The following is a 21,544-nucleotide window of genomic DNA, read 5'->3' as shown; positions in this document are numbered from 1 at the left end:
TTTTCCCACAATGCTTTGCTACTGGCCAAAATAATAATCACCGATCTCAATCCCACCTAAAAAGATCATGTTTGGAATTCCAATCGCGATCGTGAAATTTTCTCGATCGCCAATCGGAATCCAATCTTTTCCGAACACCATCGCTCAACCCTAGACAGTAGTTATTACTTTTCTTTGATCTAATTAAATTAGACATATTTTTAAGCAAAGTTCTTGGATAAATACTGGTGTTGGCCAACAGGAAGCACTGGAAGTAGCGAATAGAGATGGATATAATCTATTTATGTCTCTAGCTTTATCTGTGACACATCCTGTGAAATTTAGCAGATAGCATAGAGAGATGTAATATAACACCCCTGGATCCAAACCACTCTGTTGAAGTGGCAGACAAGTACACTCCAACATAGAGTGTCACCACACCATTGCAAAGACCCAGCATAAGGCAGTAGCTATGCACGGTCATAGTACTGATGGGCAATTGCTGAAGGTTTCACCTCTCCAGAACATCTAAGATGAGAAGTAGCAACACAATACAATGTAAAAAGAGGTAAGGTATTCCATTCGGGGAGCCTGGTGGGGACCCCTAAAATGGAAACCTATATGCATTAAAAAGAGTTTACCTAAGAAACCGCACAGACCCCATAGACTATAATGAGGTCCGTGTGGTTTCCGTATGCGGAGAGAAAAGTGTTGCTTGCTGTTTCATGCGGGACCCAAATGGAAACCACACGAACCACATTATAGTCTATGGGGTCCATGTGGTTTCTTAAGTAACCCCTTTTTAATGCATATAGGTTTCCATTAGGGGGTCCCCAAGCGGGCTCCTTGAATGAAATACCAAACGCAGATGTGAACTGGGTCTTAGACTTTCTTACAGGAACATGCATGACATACAGTGCACAGTCTCAATGAACACCTGACTCCCGCAGCACTACACAGTATACTAAATATCAGACATGCTACTACAGAAATATCTATCTGGAGCAATGAAAGTGGCTATCCACAGTAGTGGCCAACTATTAGGGGTCTCCCTGGCAAGTCACAGTTCCCACCAATTTAAGACAAAACATGGGGGTTGGTTTACCATTTTGCAACTCAGTGGGGCATCAAGCCAAAAGGAAAGATAAAGAAAGGGAACATCTGTATGCCCTATGTTAAGACAGGTTACATTTCCTTGACTAAAGATACAATTTGGAAATCCAGCTTCAATCTGCTAACAGTTTCACATAACTACAGGATGATTCTGACCTCCATTTTTTACTTCCCTGGTCTTATCATGACTGTAATCATAGGTACATATTAGGTATTTGTTAGATATCTACTTCTCTGATATAACGTCGCTAGAGGTAAACTAACTCTGTAAATGTTTCAGAAAGTAAAATAACATAGACTGCTATAGAAATAGAAACTTACGAAGAAGAATATTATAGTCATTATGGCGCTGTCAATTACTGATGACATGACATAAAAGGACAGTGTGTACAAGTCCCGTGATTCACAGTGATGGAGGGTATTGATCTTGGACATGTAAAAGCTACTGTGGTAAATGCAGACTATTTCAGTCATCAGCTTTGTGATTCATCGTGGTCGCTTCTTGACAACTGGTTTACTATAGATTTTTCCTGCTGTATTCGCCTTTCAAGAACGCATAAAACTGAGTTTTCTATTTAGTGTAGTATCTCAGTGAAGACTTTTCTAATAATAGAGCACGGCAGCTGTGGAGAAGTCATATTTTATGGCAGTCTATGTCTGCTGTACCAAGGCTCTGTAACCCTGCAGGGCAATAGAAAGTGATTTCACTTCCATCTGCTTTATGCACTATTATCAGATCATTGCTACTGGTGAGTTATGAGTGTTTTCAATGGAGGAACTGAGAGAAGATGAATCCATACTTACATGAATCTATACTGTAAAGGTTCTGTACTTATCAACCAGCAGTCTATGTCTACTGTACCAAGGATCTATGGCCCTGTAGGACAATGGCAGGAGATTTCACTTCCATCTGCTTTATGCATACTTACATGAATTTATACTGAAAAGGTTCTGTACTTATCAACCAGCAGTCTATGTCTACTGTACCAAGGATCTATGGCCCTGTAGGACAATGGCAGGAGATTTCACTTCCATCTGCTTTATGCATACTTACATGAATTTATACTGAAAAGGTTCTGTACTTAGCAACCAAACCAATCAGCACAAAAGAGCAGAATACGGGAGACTCAAATCCAGACACAGAGCTTACATAAAAGCAGTTCTGTTTCTGATTAAGGTGATTTCTGAAACTATATCAATGACCGAACTTTAGGATTGGTCATCATTTCAGATCTGTGGGAGTCTGACACCCAGCACCCCCACCAATCAGCTAGTTGAAGAGATCACACCATTCACATGACTGCTCTCTAGTATCTACTAAGCACTGAACTACATTGTATAATCTAAGCTTGGTTTTAAACTCAGCCCCATTCACTGGAATGGAATTGAGCTGCAAACAAGCCATATGACCAATGAACATGATGTCACATGATCTCTGAAATGGATGTGGTGCTCACCAGAGAACCACTGCTGCTTTGAACTTTAAACTCAAAAGATAAAGTGTCACAATCCATTTTTTTGATCAGTGAGGTTAACAGTGGACACATTGGCATACCTCCCAACTTTTGAAGAACTGAAAGAGGGACAAAATGTGCGGCGCGCGTAGCAAATTTAGCCCCGCCCACTTTTGTGTTGACTCCGCCCACTCGTTAATTTTTCATGTGCCCGCACACAGTATAATCCTCCTACAGTCACCCGTAAATTATATGTCCCCCCTCTATCTCTCCCCCAGTCTCATATACACCCTTCATCTGCCCCCAGTTTCATGTCCCTCTTCCATCTCTGCCCCCAGATTCATGTCCCTCCATCTCTGCCCCCAGATTCATGTCCCACATCTCTGCCCCCAGATTCATGTCCCTCCATCTCTGCCCCCAGATTCATGTCCCCTCCATCTCTGCCCCCAGATTCATGTCCCTCCATCTCTGCCCCCAGATTCATGTCCCTCCATCTCTGCCCCCAGATTCATGTCCCTCCATCTCTGCCCCCAGATTCATGTCCACACATCTCTGCCCCCAGATTCCTGTCCCACATCTCTGCCCCCAGATTCCTGTCCCTCCATCTCTGCCCCCAGATTCATGTCCCCCATCTCTGCCCCCAGATTCATGTCCCTCCATCTCTGCCCCCAGATTCATGTCCTCTCCATCTCTGCCCCCAGATTCATGTCCCACATCTCTGCCCCCAGATTCATGTCCCACATCTCTGCCCCCAGATTCATGTCCCTCCATCTCTGCCCCCAGATTCATGTCCCTCCATCTCTGCCCCCAAATTCATGTCCTCTCCATCTCTGCCCCCAGATTCATGTCCCCCATCTCTGCCCCCAGATTCATGTCCCCCATCTCTGCCCTCAGATTCATGTCCTCTCCATCGCTGCCCCCAGATTCATGTCCCCCATCTCTGCCCCAATGTCATGCCGTCCTCTCCTTCATCTGCCCCCAGATTCACGTTCCACCTCCACATTAAACTTACCTTCTCCTCCGCTCCCTCGCCGCCTCTCTCGCTGACACATGCGTCTGAAGGAAGGAGCTGACACAGGTCAGCTCCTCGCTTCGCCGCTGCCCGTCTCTCTCCCTGACATACGCGGCTGAAGCTGCTCGCGTGCTCGCTTCGCCGCTGCGTCTCTCTCTCTCTCGCTGACACATGCGGCTGAAGCGAGGAGCTGACCTGTGTCAGCTCCTCGCTTCGCTGCTGCAGCCGGCTCCTGGCTTGTAGACGCGATGTACAAACCAGGAGCCGGCGGCAGCAGCGAAGCGAGGAGCTGCCACAGGTCAGCTCCTCGCTTCAGCCGCATGTGTCAGCGAGAGAGAGAGACGCAGCGGCGAAGCGAGCACACGAGCAGCTTCAGCCGCGTGTGTCAGGGAGAGAGGCGGGTAGCGGCGAAGCGAGGAGCTGACCTATGTCAGCTCCTTCCTTCAGCCGCATGTGTGTTCAACTCAGATCTGCGTCCTCTGGACGCAGATCTGAGTTGAAATTGGGACATACCTCCCTCCAACCGGGACCGCGGGACATGTCACCCAAATCGGGACTGTCCCGCGGAAATCGGGACGGTTGGGAGGTATGCATTGGTGGTCTATCCAAATGATATGTGAACATGCTTAATCCTGAATGTTCTATGAAGAGTCTTCCATGCATGTATAGGGGGAAGGATGTGTATAGGATGAGTGATATCTGTAATGTTTATAGGCACCCATGGATTTACAGGACAGAATAGGTGAAATATAGTGAAACCTCTCTGCAACAACTATTTAGAATTGCATTTAATAGTGATATTCTGTATGGTAGAACAGATAATCTGTCACAGGATATCTGGCCTGGATAAGGAGGTAGGACTTTTGGAGATGTTTCACTCTATTAAGAAATTTTAATAACCTAAAAAAATGGTTCCATCTTTAATAAAAAGGCATATCCACAAATCCATAGATGTGTGACTCACAACTATCTCCAGAACAAGGGTCCTTCAATCCCCATTCCACCTGGATTTTGGCCAGTCTTTGGGTGAAGACTAAATGGAGAGCTTTTCAGCAGCTTGTCTGTTTCTGTAACTCCTATAGGTTGGGTGAGAGACCCAGAGATAAAACCCAAAGCTATTAGAAATGTATGGCAAATCCTACTCCCTTCTTATTAAAACCGCTGATACACTAAACCAAGGATACAATTTTGTAATAAATTACTCAAAATCCGAAGTCTTAAACATCATGGCCCCTAAAGAAAATATCCAAGAGATTTGTCATCTAGTCCATTTCCTTTGGCCAGAAACTCCCATTAAATACCTGGGAATGAGACTCACCAATACTCCCTCTAAACTCTTCCCTGCTCATTACCTTCACTTATCTTCAGTTTCTTCACATCCCACTAGTCTTCTGGATGGACAGAAAAACCTATAGACTAAAGACCTATGTCTTCCGCAACTGCTCTGTGTTCTCCAGGAAGTCCCTACTCGTGTCCCCACTAATTTTTATACCTATATCAGACAGGTCTTCAGTTTTCTGTGGCATTACAAGAAGCCAAGACTAATAATACTAAGGCTCTTCAGGATGCCTGAGCTTCTCAGCCCATTGACCTTATTACCAGTCAAACTTTTAAATTGATGCTGATAATTTGCATCAGCATGATTGCATTTCACTTAACACAAGAAAGGCAACTGAAAAAGTCAAGTAAAATTTTTCATGTATTTTACGCCTTATGTGTCAAGATAAAGTTTGCTACAATTGTACAATGAATTTCCTATTTAGACATATCCTGAGATAAGATCTGAAAATGGAGAGCTGAAGAACCTTTATTTTCATGGGGTAAGAATCATGAGTGCTGTTCAGATCATAGCAAAACAGCTTATACCCTGAGAGCTAAGTCTTATAATGATGTGGCCATCCATTCACTGGGGCAGGATTGGCAGGAATTCATGTATATAAATGTATATGTTCCATTACCTATTATCCCAGCCATTAACCGCAGACAGTACATGTACACTGCAGAGACCATTTGTTTAGAAAGGCTTTTAATAAACATCCTCTTGAAATGATGTAGTCTCTATGATGTTGTGGACGACACGGGGGTTTCAGATAGGGCTTCATACTTCATGAACAACTGATTTTTCCCCATATCAATCTGTCCAACTTCAGTATCTACTTTTTTGCATGTCTTAATGATTATTTTGCAGAGTATGTAAATACAACATTACAAAGATGATTATGTTACGTTGGAAAGATATTATAAGCAATTATATCTTACAGTAAATCAGAATGTGTTGCTTCAGTCCTGATTTATCATTGCCACCCCTCTGTCCAAATGCCACTGTCTATATTTAACATTAAATTTAAGCCAAAACATTTTACAGTGTCATTTACTAACATTAACGTCTTAAGGCACAGCTGCCATTGACCTTCTGCATCAAGTATGAAAAGTAATCTGCAGCACTATTCTAACTTTGCATCGCCTTCTAGTTGGCTTACTGTAGACCACAACTGATGCTGAGCAATGCTCCATGCCTACTGAGGTATAAAAGTGAAACAATCAATGAATTTAATACATGAGGACAGAACCTTTTCTTTAGTAAGTGGCCACCACATTCACCTCTATAAGAATATGAATATCTAATATGGTCACCTGTAACCACCCGATACCATCCACAGCGCAGGTCGTGTGCTTGCTGATATCACTCATTACACATCCTACATCATTTGTTATTCATTACAAAAGGAAATTCTGAGTTTATCTTTATAATATTGCATGATTTCACCTGAACATTTGTATGCAAGTGGGTCTAAATTGAACAATGTACCCAAGTCTTCATATGGCAATTTATGGACTGAGTGCGGGATCACCGACCCTCACTTATACAGTACTGTATGCTTTATGCCTTGCCACTACCTGAGCTCATCAAACCACTGTAACACTACATCAGTGTCTCCTTTACAACAACTTCTCTGAACAAGGATACAAATGGCCTAAAGTGGAAGAACCACGTTGTGGAAATACAGCTTTTTTTGTTCCAGATCCCGCAGCAATTTTTTATAAGTACTTACTATACAGTATATTTCTCATTCCTTTTTCAGCCATTCTTGGTTGCAAAATCTGTGACAGAAAAGCTTTTTTTCTGCAACATGGGACCTTAGTCTGAGGCTGCCCCAAACCGAGTAAGACTATCCACTGTAGGTCGGGCCCCATGTCGCAAAAATGCTGCATTTTGGCCGTGGCAGAAAATGTATTGTATTATAAGTAATGTGTATTACATTACTTGCTGGCCAATCCCATCCACACATTGCAGAAAAAAATCTGCAGTGAAAATTCTGAGATAGAACAAATTTCCCTAACTCATAACAGAAAGCTGGAGCAAGTTCTAGCTGAATCTATACCAGTCCCTCACTGACATAGATGTTAATTCTGACACACAGGACTACCTGTACCTTCCACCAGTGGGGACCTTGGTTATGGAACAGGAAATGCTAGTCTTAATAAATTCACCCCACAGAGTGTTCATTGTCCTAAACCTGAACTTAAAGAATTGTGTAAAAATTAGAAGAATGTTAAGGCCTGGAGGAGAAATACTGATACTCACAAGTTACATAGTACTGTAGATGAGGTGGGATGAAGACATCAGTCCATCAAGTCCAACCTATAACCCTACAATCCCCTACAGTGTTGATACAGAGGAAGGCAAAAAACGCCATGAGGCTTATGGTTGTAAACAAGCAAGCTGAATCCTATCCTATCCTACTAATATTATAAATGTGAACCTTTGGATGTCTGTATGTTTGTGTGTTTGTTCCTCAATCACGCAAAAACGTCTGAAAAGATTTGAATGAAATTTGGCACATAGATAGATTATAACCTCAGTTAACACATACACACTACTTTTTACCCCGGTAAATGACATGGCTTCACGACTGTTATGAATTTATCTTCACATACTATATTACACTGCTCTTATCTCAGTTTCTGAAGAAGCCAGGGCTGTTATCTCTCTGTATAAACACACGCTAACCCTCAGTGTTCATGCATTAGCATATTATCTGATCTGGTCCAGGCACTGCAGACAAACTGACATGGGCAAACACCTTTAATCCAAATTGGCAGTTTGTCAATTTTAAACATGCCGGAAAAAAGAAGATCTAATTTGTCGCAAACAACGAGAGTTATGAAGGTAGCCAGAAGTCACAGTGTTCTCCTCAAGTGCAGCTGAGGGGACTCATCGATGCCAACAACACATGCATTATATGGCATCGCAGCAAGTTTCTGTGGTACCGGAACAATTACAAGCACGGTGCGAAGAACAACTTCAGTGCCAGGGCAACTTGAGAGCTGCCGAAACGCCAGAGCAGGCGGATCATCAACGTCTACAACACCCTGATTATATGGCGTCCCAGCGAGTTGCTGAGATGCTGCAACAATCATAGGCACAGCGCGAGGAACGACTTCAGCGGCAGGCCAGCTTGACAGCTAGCGAAACGCCGAAGCTGATGGATCATCAACTCCAACAACACGCTCATTATATGCCATCCCAGTGAGCTGCTGTGAAGCCGGAACAATCACAGGCACGGAGTGAAGAACAAGTTCAGCAGCAGGACAGCTTAAATGCTGCCAAAACACCGGAACAGGCAAACCATCAATGGCAGCAATTTTCTGAATACGCTAATTATACAGCATCCCAGCAAGCTGCTGAGATGCCGGAACAATCATGGGTACGGTGCGAGGTACAACTTCAGTGCCAGGCCAACTTGAGAACTACCGAAATGCCAGAGCAGGCGGAACATCAACATCAACAACATGTTCATTATATGGCATCCTAGTGAGCTGCTGACATGCCGGAACAATCACAGGCACAGCGCAAGAAACAAGTTCAGCAGCAGGACAGCTTGAGAGCTGCCGAAACGCCGGAGCACGCAAACCATCGACTGCAGCAATTTGCTAAATTTAGGCGGATCATTCACACTAACAACCCAGAGGCTAGCATTCCTATATATTTCAATGCAATGCTAGTAAAATCAGAGGTAAATCTATAAGCGGACATTTATTTCCATGGAAATCCAAGTCTGACCCTCGGATTTCTGTCACAAATTTGTAGATTCATGCAAGAATTGAATAACAATGCGACTAATCCTTGTTTTTTCTATGGAAATAAGTTGCATGATATTTGTTTCTATAGCTGACTATTTCCTTTGGCAGTGCCAAAAATCTGCCTGCATTTCTGTGCAGCATGTTAATGGGTGACAAATGTGAATGGTGACAAATTCAAAATGTGAATGTGGCCTACAGTCTACACTGTCCAAAGGTCTGCTGCTGAGAAATACTGGCTTCTGTTTACACTTTTCAAGTTAAAAAGATTCGGAAAGAACCGAATGTTCGGAAAGAACCCAGCTCATTTTAGGGCATGTTCACACACTGCAGACTTTAAACCTTTAAAAACCTGTTGTAAGATCGCAGACATAGTGTCCAGGTGTCCGTCAGCTTTCGTTTTATAGTCAATGGGGTCCGTCAGGCTCCGTATGTGACTGCGATTTTAGCGGTCCGCTTGTCCATTATTCTGGTCCTCTGATAGACCAGAACAACGGACAGCCGATGCTATTGTAAACCTAGTGTAAAAATCAATAGCAAATCAAATTCATGGCCTGCCTCTCCTTTATTTGCACTAATGGTCTCCCTGTGAGTGGGGTTTTCCAAATCCTATTAATCTTTATTGTATTATTCTTTTATTAAGGGATTTTTGGTGCAGAATATTGCATTGAAAAATAGACAAGTAAACTGTGTGAATTTGGGCTACGATGAAGAGCAACCTGTTAACTCATTCTGTCCTACAAAATATCAACAGTTTTTCTCTTAAAATAAATCTGTGCAGCCGACTGGTGTAGAATATCCTGACAGCTGCGACTGTCCCCTCATGTGGTATCAAAGGCAGATATTCAATATAGAGAAGATATTATGTGCTTGCCATTTACTTAGTGGCAGAAATGTTTTTTAAAGATGATAAAATTCACACAAGATTTGTTGAAGGAATAGTCTTTAATATTACTGTATAGTATGATAAAAATGGAAAAAAATTCAATACGAACCTGTCAATCTGGCATGTCAATACTTCCATAACAGTCTCAAAAATATAACTACCGTATATACTTGAATATAAGCCAAATTTTTCAGCCCAGTTTTTGGGCTGAAAAAGCCCCCCTCGGCTTATACTCGAGTCAGGGAGGTGTGTGTGTGTATGTGGGGGGAGGGGGGGGGGGGTATGACCAGCCACAATATCAATGTATAGAATCTCCCATAAGATAGTGCAAAAAAAAAAAAAAAAGATTAAAATTTTTTTTCTAAATCCCTCCTTTCCCTAGAATACATACAAAAGTAGAAAATTACTGTGAAACACATACACATTAGGTATCCCTTTGTCTTACAGTGCCCGGTCTACTGAATATAGGGTATCTGCAGTGCTCCTGTTCCGTCTGGAAGGGGTTAATAGGAGCACTGCAGATTCCCTATATTCAGCCAGGCTGAATTCCAAGTGGGGGAAGAAAAAACAGTTCTCAAGCTCCGGGAAAGGGCTGCTGCATTCCCCCCCCCCCCCCTCGGCTTATACTCGAGTCAATAAGTTTTCCCAGTTTTTTGTGGTAAAATTAGGGGTCTCGGCTTATATTCGGGTCGGCTTATACTTGAGTATATACGTTAACTAATATATCACTTTTTTATCATCTATTTTTATTTGTATTTTTTACATGATTATGGGGGCTGCCATCTTGACTCAGCTTCTCCTCTACTCTATTAACAGCATTTAGCAGCCTCATGGCTATAGTCAGCAATAGACTGAAGCCAACTCATTGAGGCCCTAGGATAGTTTTCAAGACAAGTTCTGTGCAGGGAGAGGAAGTAGCTAACCTCTGGCATCATCTATTGTCAATAGTGGACGCAATGGTGGGTCAGTGGTTTCTTCCGGCTCTTGGAAAAAAGAAGCGAGATTCTCATTCTTCAGGCCGAGTCGCCTCGCAATTCAGCCTGAAGAAACTTCCTCCTCCTGACAAGGCCCATTCAATGGGCCTAACCCGAAGCAGAGTGCGTGGCTGGATGCCGATGCAGTGCACCGGCTTTCAGTCACGGCTACCCAGTTTTTGGATTGGAACCTGAGGCGGCCTCCGCCTCAGGTTCCGATCCAAAAAACCCCGTGTGAACTTACCCTTAGGGTTGTATAACAAGGAGAAGGGATGTTTCCTGCTTGCTTCCTCCATTACAGTTCACCAATTCAGCCTGCCAGGAGTGTTGTCATGAATGGCTTGATCATCTGTACAGAGAATCATCCATGCCACAGGTAGTGCAAATAGTATATTGGAGACTGGCTGACCCATTGTAAAGCCAAAAAGGTTAGTCTTCACTGGAGGTACCCTTCAAGTTAAACGATGAATAATATCCCAAATTACACTTACCCAAGATCTGAATGTTATACAGATGTTTCCACTGCACAGCATTATGATGCTGGGTTCACACCAGCGCCTGAACTCCGTTTTCAGGTTTCCGTCTTCTGCATGCAGAAGACAGAAACCTGTCATGCCGAGTCCAGTCATGAGCGCCAGTCAGCGTTTTATGCACTCCGCGACGAAAACTTTTTTTTTTTTTTTTAAACCGGTCACAGAGTACTGCATGTCCAACTCTGTGTCCAGTTTAAATAAAACGGTTTCGCCGTGGAGTGCAAAAAACGTTCACTGGCGCACACGGCCGGAGACTTTTCAAGCCCATTCAAATGAATGGGATTGAAACATGACAGCAGGTTTCCTTCTCCTGCCCCTGTTTTGTGCAGGAAACGGAAACCTGCAGAACGGAGTACGGGCGCAGATGTGAACGAGCCCTTAACATGTATTTATTGCTTTATTGGGCTATACCTATATTTTCCTAATCTCTTCCAGTTATCCTTATTTAGTTTTCTTATCACATTTACCTCATTCCTATTTTATTTCAAGCTTCAGAAAATAAAACTTCATCTGGAGCCAGCAGATCAAAGCCTTAGGTTTCCTTTAGTGTAATTTTCAGAACATTTGATGAAATATAGTGTAATTCCCTTTGTATGGTTCACATTCCAGGAGGCCACATGCTGAGCTAATAAACCCTGTATGGAGCTGGGGATGCTGATCCCTAACAGCACATATGGCAAGTTCCAGCCATGACTTCAGGACAGCTGTTGTGTGTTAAGATTAGAAATTGGAGACAGTTTTGTGGTTACTCCTCAACAGTCATCTTCTTTTTTTCTAACTAATGTCAAAGGCTTCCGAAATATGTTATTCATCAAAGCATCAATATGCCATATTTCTGAGTCATAATTTCGATTTTTTTTTTCAAACACAAATATAACACTCTGTATATACAGTATATACAGTACATATACTATAGATACAAATGCATGTACTAGCAAACATAAACAAGGCTCTTAGCCAGCAGAGAACAAAGTCATAACTTCTATCCTGTAAAGTGAAGACAGAAGAGGGGGCTTTGTGTTCCTTGGGACAGTCACTCAGTTTCCTGTTTTAAACTATAGGAATGGTCTGCCTAGATCATTTGTTGGCAGGATATATATATCTCAGAGGAGTTTTGTAGTGTATTATACATCAATATGGCATATGTAATAACTATCTATCTATCTATGTATATTTTAGATCTATAGTTGATCATATTATTAGATATATTATATATTTTATTAGATACATAGAGGGATAGAAACATATACAGATAGATGGAGATAAAATGATTGATAGATAGACAGACAGATAGATAGATAGATAGATAGATAGATAGATAGATAGATAGATAGATAGATAGAGCAACACCAGTGATTATAACAGAGGCTGCGAGTCTGCAGGTCAATAGCTAATTGACCACAAATCGTATGCTAAAAAATGAACAGGTCAGAATTCTAAAAATATAAAAAAAAACTAAAGGACTTTATTAGACCAAGATGCAACGTTTCAGACTTTACAGGACATTTTTCAAGCCTCACTTGAAAAAAGTCCTTAGAGACCTGAAGCATTGGATCGCAGGCTAATAAAGTCCTTTACTTTTTCTGTTTTTGAAGTGCTGACCTATCCATTTTTTTTTATCATACTATCGGTGGTCAATTGGCTATTGACCTGAGGACTCGGAGCCTCTGTTATAGTCACTGTGTAATAATTTATACTTAAAAAAATGATATGTCACCTCTTGGAAACCTCTACACAGTGAATCAAATGGGACACAGTCATAAGCACTGCCAAAACCACTTCAAACTACATGTGGCAAAACTGAAAAAAAAAAATATAACCTGGAAATCAGATACATATTTATCCTGAAATACGCTTCATATGTTTCAGCTGTAAATTGCGCTAACTTGTGTGCCATTCACTGCAGTTAGTTAAGAATTAGCAATGTGACATTTGCAGTAATGTTGCAATTTTGCCCTAAATGATAAACAGTCGGCAAATGGTCACGTGTTTCCTAAAGAAAACAATCATACAATTGCAACCAGTGACATAGCCCCATACAATACACATCACTAGCTCACTGTTACGAGCAATGAGCAATAGATATTAGAACAAATCCAACAGTTACATCTCATACAATTATATCCACAGACACAATGATACATTGTAACCAGCCCATCCACAGATACATTGTAAGCAGCTCTATTCTGTGATACATTGTAACCAGCCAATCCAGAGATACATTGTAACTGGCATACCCTGTGATACATTGTAACAAGTTTTCTATGATACATTGGAACCAGCCCATCCAAAAATACATTGTAACCAGCTCTATTCTGTGATACATTGTAACCAGCTCATTCTATGATACATTGCAATCAGTCAATCCAGAGATACATTGTAACCAGCGTATTCTGTGATACATTGTAACCAACTTTCTATGATACATTGTAACCAGCCCATCCAGAAATACATTGTAACCAGCCCATCCTGTGATACATTGTAACCATCTCCATTCTGAGATACATTGTAACCAGCCCATCCTGAGATACATTGTAACCAGCTTCATTCTGTTATACATTGTAACCAGCTCCATTCTGTGATTCATTGTAAGCTGTGCCAATATGATACATTGTAACCAGCTCCATTCTGTGATACATTGTAACCAGCCCATCATGTGATACATTGTAACCAGCCCATCATGTGATACATTGTAACCAGCTCTAGTCTGATACATTGTAACCAGCCCATTCTGAGATACATTGTAACCAGCTCATATTGTGATACATTGTAACCAGCTCTAGTCTGATACATTGTAACCAGCCCATTCTGAGATACATTGTAACCAGCTCCATTCTGTGATACATTGTAACCAGCCCATCATTTGATACATTGTAACCAGCTCTAGTCTGATACATTGTAACCAGCTCCATTCTATGATACATTGTAACCAGCTCATATTGTGATACATTGTAACCAGCTCTAGTGTGATACATTGTAACCAGCTCCATTCAATGATACATTGTAACCAGCTCATATTGTGATACATTGTAACCAGCTCCATTCAATGATACATTGTAACCAGCTCATATTGTGATACATTGTAACCAGCTCCATTCTATGATACATTGTAACCAGCTCATATTGTGATACCAGCTCCATTCTATGATACATTGTAACCAGCCCATCCTGTGAAACATTTGTAATTAACCCCTTTCTATCCCTAGGCAGACACTGCTGAATGTCCCATGGAGTGGCAGTGAGTGCTGTCCAGTGACAGCTGACTTCAGGGCAGGCAGCAGAGAAGTTTCCTGCACTGCACGAATAACCTGTACATAAGTTCTAAACGTATCCACAAGCAGCTCCCAATTGTCAGGTGATTGAACCTTGTGATTGCCTGGCTATCTAACAGACCAGCCATTTACCTGATGGTGAGAGGGGACCTGCTGGCTGGCATTGCCCCTGGCACTGGGCTTTCCTCGGCTCTTGGTGTCCTGGAGGTGGTGTAAGAATGGTATCCTGTCAGGACCACACTGGCCGAGTCCTTTATCTCCATTATAAGGGCAGGTACATGTCCTGGTCACAGACACATGGCAGCCCTCCCCCGCAGCAGCCCTGTGTGCCTGCCTTTGTCATGAGAGAGCCGGGGAGTGGGGTGAGAGCAGGACAGGAGGACTCTCCCTAGTCAGACTACGACTAGCTGCTGTTCAAAACCACCGCCCCCACTGCTAGAAGTGCAGCCGGCTCTTTGTGCTCTCACTGGCCTCACTATTATAGTGCTGTCCCCCACTGGTCAGGAGAGCGCACTGCAGTGTCACACACCGGACACCGCACACAACTACATCCACTGCATCTACAGTGTAATACAAGTCACATAAATGGACAGATGACAGAAGATAAGAACTCTCCCGAGGAATCTAAAAGGGTTAAATGACCTAAAACCACACATCTTAAACATGAACTACAAAGGTAGAAGGACTGGAGACAATATCCAGTTACATACTGCCCCCAAAAGTGGTGTGAGGTATAATTCTAGTCATCTGTACATGAGGAACGGCAGTGGCCTGGTCTACACTTGATGGTGGATGTGAAACGGGCACAAGGGAGATTATTTTACTATTTGAGGCTAGGGCCCCACATGGCGTAAACGCCGCGGTTTGACCAAAGAAAAAAAAGTGGCGTTTAACAGTCACTTCAAAGTGGAAGGCTCTAGCGAGTCCTAAGCACACATTGTAGAAAAATACACGTAGTGGACACGCTGCAATTTCCAAGAGTGTTGCAGTTTTGCGGAACGCTGGCGGTTTCCCTATAGGTATAATAGAAGCAGAAAGTCTACAGAGGAAACCTTTGCGGATGTGAAAAATGGAGGCTTTACACAGCAGTTTTCACCTCAGTCGTCTGAATTTAGCCATACATGACCTCGAATCAGTGACTCTATACTGCAGCTACACAGGAGGTAGACCACAGAATAGAGCAGAGATGGCAACGGCCTGAAGGGGTTTTAACCTAAAATGTACAGGGGTATTCTCTGTCTACAGAATACATATGTTTGACCAGTGAGGTCTGAATGTGCCCCCCACTGATCATGGGAATGGAGGTTTCTGAGTGAATGGAGTGACATACAGTGCGCATATGTGACCACCAGTCTATTCACTTCTAAATACTATTGAAGATGTCCCACTATAGTGCTTTGTTATTCACATGGAGTGAAACAACCTGTCTGTTCACAAGGTGGATGCGGAGACTTTTTGTGATCTGTGGGAACTAGCTTTACTGAAACTAGTTCTGGATATAGATACTGAAATGTAAGCATGCCCATCTGAAGAAGTAACCAGCATTATTAAAGGGTTAAAGGGGTACCCTGGTTATTTAATGTTATCCTCTAATCACTGGATAGAGAACAACTACTGCGAAATCAGTATAACCTTCATTTAACCCTACTGATCCCAGCGCAGTTGGAAATTTTTTTTAGTCCCTAAATTTTTCTTTAGTTTGCTGTTGGTTTCAGCTCCCACTATGTTCATTAGCCTCTTTACTGTCAGGTAGGCTGTTCCTGACTTCAAATTGACAACAGGGAGTTTACTTAGCATTGTAAGTGCATCTATTACTCAGAATGGTGGGGTCTAGAGAAAAAACTTCCAACTAAGCCAGAATCAGTGGAGCAGCACCTACAGAAGGGTGGTAAAAGGTTCACTTTAGCCTAAGGCCCTGTCCTGCAGCAAAAAAGTGCTAGGGAAAAACCCCTGTGAACTTTATGTTTCAATTATACCTATAGGGATACCACCGGCATTTCCATAGGTATAGTTGACATGTTGTGATTTCCAAAACCGCAATGCCACGTGGGTCCCCAGCCTAAAATAGCATAGGAAACTGATTATTACTTTGGAAATACACAGATAGTAGAATCCATTGCCTGTCTGGGGTCTTCTTGCAGCATCCAGCATTTTTCTGTGACATCATAGGTACTAAGGCCTGTGGTTGGGCCTCAGCAGTGACCTGGGCATGCTGAGTGTCATGATGCTTGGTACGCCCTTGTGAGCCCCGGGCTGATAAAATCACAGAAGAACGCCAGACTATCTACTATACTCTGAGGTCTGAAGAGACTCCAGGGTATAATAATTTCACTTTTCACTTTGACATAACTTTGGCTGTGTTTATCTTGGAGAGCTAGAAATTGGATAGATAGTTTCCTAGGAGTGGGGTTCATACTGAACTTTATCGTCCTGAAAGGACCCAGGGACACGAGCGACCGGCCCTGAATATGAAATGAATCTTGAGACGTCTGCCCATCACTAGTAAGTAGAGATGAGCGAGTACTGTTCGGATCAGCCGATCCGAACAGCACGCTCGCATAGAAATGAAGGGACGTTGCCGGCACGCAGGGGGTTAAGCGGCCGGCCGCCGTCAAATCGGAAGTACCAGGTGCATCCATTCATTTCTATGGAGCGTGCTGTTCGGATCGGCTGATCCGAACAGTACTCGCTCATCTCTACTAGTAAGGCATCTTTTCTACACTGCAAAATGTAACTTTTATTTATACTAATTTGGGGAATTTAATTCATTCCCCAAACTAATTATGAATTTAATCAATCTTTATTCATTTTTTTTTAGTAGGGCGGTTGAAATGGCAAAGAAACAGTGTTTCAACTATTTTCATTTCTTTGCCACTGTTCACTGTATGAGAAATATATTTTAATATTTATATAGTTCAAGCATTTTCAAACATGGAGGGCATGCCTAAGGATATGCTCACATGGAGGATTGGCAAATTCTACTTAAATTCTGCCTCCATTGTTTTCAATGGATTACCGAGATTGCAGCTGGAAGGTGAAAAATTAAGCATCCCTTTTAGATCTTGATGCGGATTCTGTGGGAGTCCATTCATCTGGGCCAAATCAGCAATATCGGAATTGGTAATGGCATTGGCATCCCAGCAGGGGAAAATAAAGAGGAATACCACTCCCTTTTTTCCCCATGTGAACAAAACCCTAAATTGTTTGTTTGTTGTTTGGTTTTGTTTATTTTTGTTTCTGTTTTAAAGACAGGGGGGTGACTTGAATTTTTTTTTTTTTTAAGCAAAATTGTAGCTTTTTATTTTTTAATTTTTTTTTACAGGTTCATTACTTCAGGATCAAATCTCAGACAATGTAGTTTGCCCAAGACGAGATGTGAGCACGCTATAATTTATTATTTATTTCTGTTGTTCCTATCTCTACATCTGCGGAACTTTCCACTCTGCTGGGTAGCTCAGCGATCATTCGTTTTGGATTTCAGTTTGCTTATGCATTGAAAAGTCCAATAAAGTTGAATATTCATTTGTTTAGCCAGAGGGCACAGTTGCCTGGCTTTCAGTTAGAAGAACAATGAAATATCAGGGGACATGGTTCCCTTGTAATTTCTCCCATACACAATGAATATAAATTTTATGTATATTTGATTCCCCTCACTAAGTTATCAATTATGCTCAGGCAACTGAATAGTGCCCCAGCTGCAAAATTACTTTCTACATTTTTTAAAGAATTTCTGCCATACATGTTCTCATACTTTATGTAAATTCCCAGCTTGTTGCCCCATCTGTCATATATTACATTATTCTACAAAAAAAAATAAAAAAAATCAAAGTCTTCAGATGCTAATTTCATTTAGAATTTCTAAAATACATAAACATTAAACATTGCACATCTAGATTGACAGATTCAATACTAGTTGATGCAGGAAATCATTTTTTAATTATGGCCAGAAAAAACCTGAGAAGAGGGATGAGGATGTAAAGACTGAAAGATGTAAACAGATCAAAATGGCCTACTGTAGAGTGGTATTGCCAACCACGGCTTAAGGACTTGGGGGTTTGTTTGGGACTCCAAGAAGCAGCACTTTTGCAAGTATACCTATAAGTGGATATATGTGAGAGGTATTTGGAGCAATCCACGGTGCATTTGGGGTGGAGTATTAAACTGTCCTGTGCCTAAGGTATGTGTGCTGGTAAGGCATTCTGCTCATTATCAGATTGAACGGACCTGCCGCCTGGCACCTCACTGATCAGCTGTTTGAAGAGGTCGCTGTGCTCAGACAACTGTTGTAGACTCTTTACTGTTACCGTGCATAGTACCATGCATTGCATAGCCGCTGTGCCTGGTATGACAGCTCAGTCACATTATCTTGAATGGGACTATTGCAAACATGCCATGTAACAAATGAATGGGACATCACAGGCCTGTGAAGTGGAAGTGGTGCAACTTGAGCATCACAGTAACTTCAAATAACTGAATGATTGGCAGGGGGTGCCAGGTGATGTACCCATTATCTAGTACAGAGAGATCGTCAATGCGTTGGATCCTTTTAGAAGAAACATCTATGGTTCCCTGCCATAAAATTGTGACACATTCATTGTCCAATTTATTTGGAGAAGTTTTACATAAAAAAAACAATAAAATCAATAAGTTTATTGCCCAAATGTCCTAACATGAACTCAGCTTTAGAATAAAATCTATAGATAAAGCTTCTATAGGCATTCTACAGATTCTACATTCACTTACTAAAAACAAATGGAACTGCACTACATCAAGTAAAGCAAAAGTGACAGATAATATGCGGACTTAATGCATATAATTTAATAACATAACCATAGCCAAGTAAAATATTTAAGTCATGCCAGATATCAGTGTTATCTATCTGGAATATAATCAACATATCCAAAGCTTAAACTGTATAGAAATGAAATTATTTCCATAACAAAATATGACATGGCCTGTTTCTTCTTATAACTTGATTTGTTGTTCAGATGACCTCTTTCCAGTTAAAAAGATTTTTGCCACATGTCAGTTTTCTGCCAAAAATTGTGCTTTGTTTTAATCATTTTTTGCTGCCCTTCAAAAAACAGGGGGTGGGTAGGGCCCAATCAGGAGTGGGGTCTTCATAGGCCAACACAATTAAAATGATTTATGTCTTAAAACTGGTGTAAGACAAAAGATTTGAAGGTTAACAAATATCTTCAGTTTAGCAGTCATAAGTGAGTGTATATGGTCATATACTATGTCCCTACCCAAGACAGGTTAATAACTACTGTGTAGCGGTATATAATGGTGTTTACTTGGATGTTATGCTTGTTTTATTGCCTGATGTGTTGATATATCATATCGCCATATTAATGCAATGTATTATTTGCGGTGTTTTCCTTTCAGGTGAAACGTATGGCAGAACTATGGTTGTACTCAGGTGTTGTACCACAGGAGTTGTTTGGCACATTCTGTGGCATAATGCTTGGGTTACGCCAGGACTAATGTATACTGTATAAGAGCAGCCTTCACGCTGTTTGAGAAGACAGAGATGAGAAAAGAGAGTTTATATAGTGTCCGTCTTCAATGTAGCTCGGTCCATGTAGCCTCTGTGTTGCTGAAACAGGAAGCCAAGTCCATGAGCCGTTAAAAATGCATTGGATAAGGTGGCTCCCTCCTCCACTTGTAAAATTTGACATAAGAGGCAGCAATCCTGGCACACGCTACAAACACATTTTCTTCAGTGGTACTCAAGGTATGTTGAATGTCTGTGGAGAAAATCACTTTCACCTGCAGATTTCCTCCACTTCAAATTTATGCTTAAAACATTTAGTTCTGCCCTTTACCTCGCCAAACAAGCTTACTTCACTGCTCTCATCTCTTCTCTCTCTTGTAAACCTAAAAGGCTTTTTGAAACTTTTCACTCCTTACTCACACCCAAGGTGCAGTCGCCATTCACAGACCTTAGTGCTGATGACCTGGCCACTTATTTCCATGACAAAATTTGTCAGATCCTTCAGGAATTAACAGCCCAATCCCCAGGTGGCACTGATCCCCTCACCTACTAGAGTACTGATCCCCTCACCAACTGCACTTCAGACTGTCCATTCTCATCTTTTGAACCTTTTACAGAAGAGGAAGCATCCCAGCTACTTTCTTCATCTTGCCGTATGACCTGCAGTAGTGACCCGTTCCCCTCACACCTTCTCCAATCTCTGTCGGCCTGCTGTCACGACTTACCTTATTAAAATATTTAACCTCTCTCTCTCTTCTGGAATTTTCCCATCCTCTTTTAAGCTTGCTGTCATAACACCGCTATTGAAAAAAATGTTCCCTGGACCCGTCCTGTGTTGCCAACTTTCGACCCATCTCTAACCTGCCCTTCATTTCTAAAATCTTGGAACGCTTAGTCTATTCCCATTTAATCCACTATCTCTCTGTTAACTCTCTGTTTGACCCCTTACAATCTGGTTTCCGCGCTCTGCACTCTACTGAAACGGCCCTCAAAAAAGTCTCCAATGATCTCCTGACGGCTAAATCTAATGGTGACTTCTCGCTTCTTATTCTTCTGCACCTCTCAGCAGCATTTGACACTGTTGACCTTCAACTCCTCCTCACTAGGCTCCGCTCAGTAGGCATCAAGGACACTGCGCTCTTCTGGTTCTTCTCTTATCTTTCAGACTGCACTTTCAGTGTATCATTTGCGGGCTCTGTCTCTTCCCCTCTTTCCCTTGCTGTTGGGGTTCATCTAGGCTTGGTCCTAGGCCCCCTGTTCTTCTCTCTCTACACAGCCCCCATTGGACAAACCATAACTAGATTTGGCTTCCGGTACCATCTTTATGCTGATGACATCCAATTATACACATCTTCCCGTGATGTCACCCCTGCACTAATACAGAACACCAGTGACTGTCTCTCTGCTGTCTAAAATATCATGTATTCGCTCTATCTGAAACTAAATCTCACTAAGATTGAACTACTACTGTTTCCACCATCTAATAGATCTGTTCCTGATATATCCATTGCAGTCTCAGGCCTTACTATATCTCCTAGGCAGCATGCCCGCTGCCTCGGGGTTGTGTCTGACTCAGACCTTTCCTTCACCCCCCCATATCCAATCACTCACAAGCTCATGCACCTTCATCTCTAAAACATCTCTTGAATACACCCTTTCCTTACCAGAGATACATTAAAGACACTTATTGTCGCTTTGATTCATTCTCGTCTTGACTACTGTAAGTCCCTTCTAATCAATAT

General features: G+C 42.0%; 1 protein-coding gene across 1 annotated transcript in view; it reads right to left on the bottom strand.

The window, feature by feature from the left end:
• The window catches only part of ARHGAP28 (Rho GTPase activating protein 28), an 85,678-nt gene extending 70,987 nt beyond the window's left edge, over positions 1 to 14,691 (bottom strand). The window contains exon 1 of the mRNA XM_075270656.1: positions 14,438 to 14,691. Within this exon, the coding sequence (XP_075126757.1) occupies positions 14,438 to 14,568 (131 nt within the window). The 5' untranslated portion in view covers positions 14,569 to 14,691. The remainder of the gene's footprint in view (positions 1 to 14,437) is intronic.
• Between the last annotated feature and the right edge of the window lie 6,853 nt (positions 14,692 to 21,544).

This window comes from Leptodactylus fuscus, chromosome 4, assembly GCF_031893055.1.
Source record: "Leptodactylus fuscus isolate aLepFus1 chromosome 4, aLepFus1.hap2, whole genome shotgun sequence".
Lineage (NCBI taxonomy): Eukaryota > Metazoa > Chordata > Amphibia > Anura > Leptodactylidae > Leptodactylus > Leptodactylus fuscus.
Note: the sequence above shows the minus strand (reverse complement) of the source record. Positions and strands in the feature narration are given on the sequence as shown.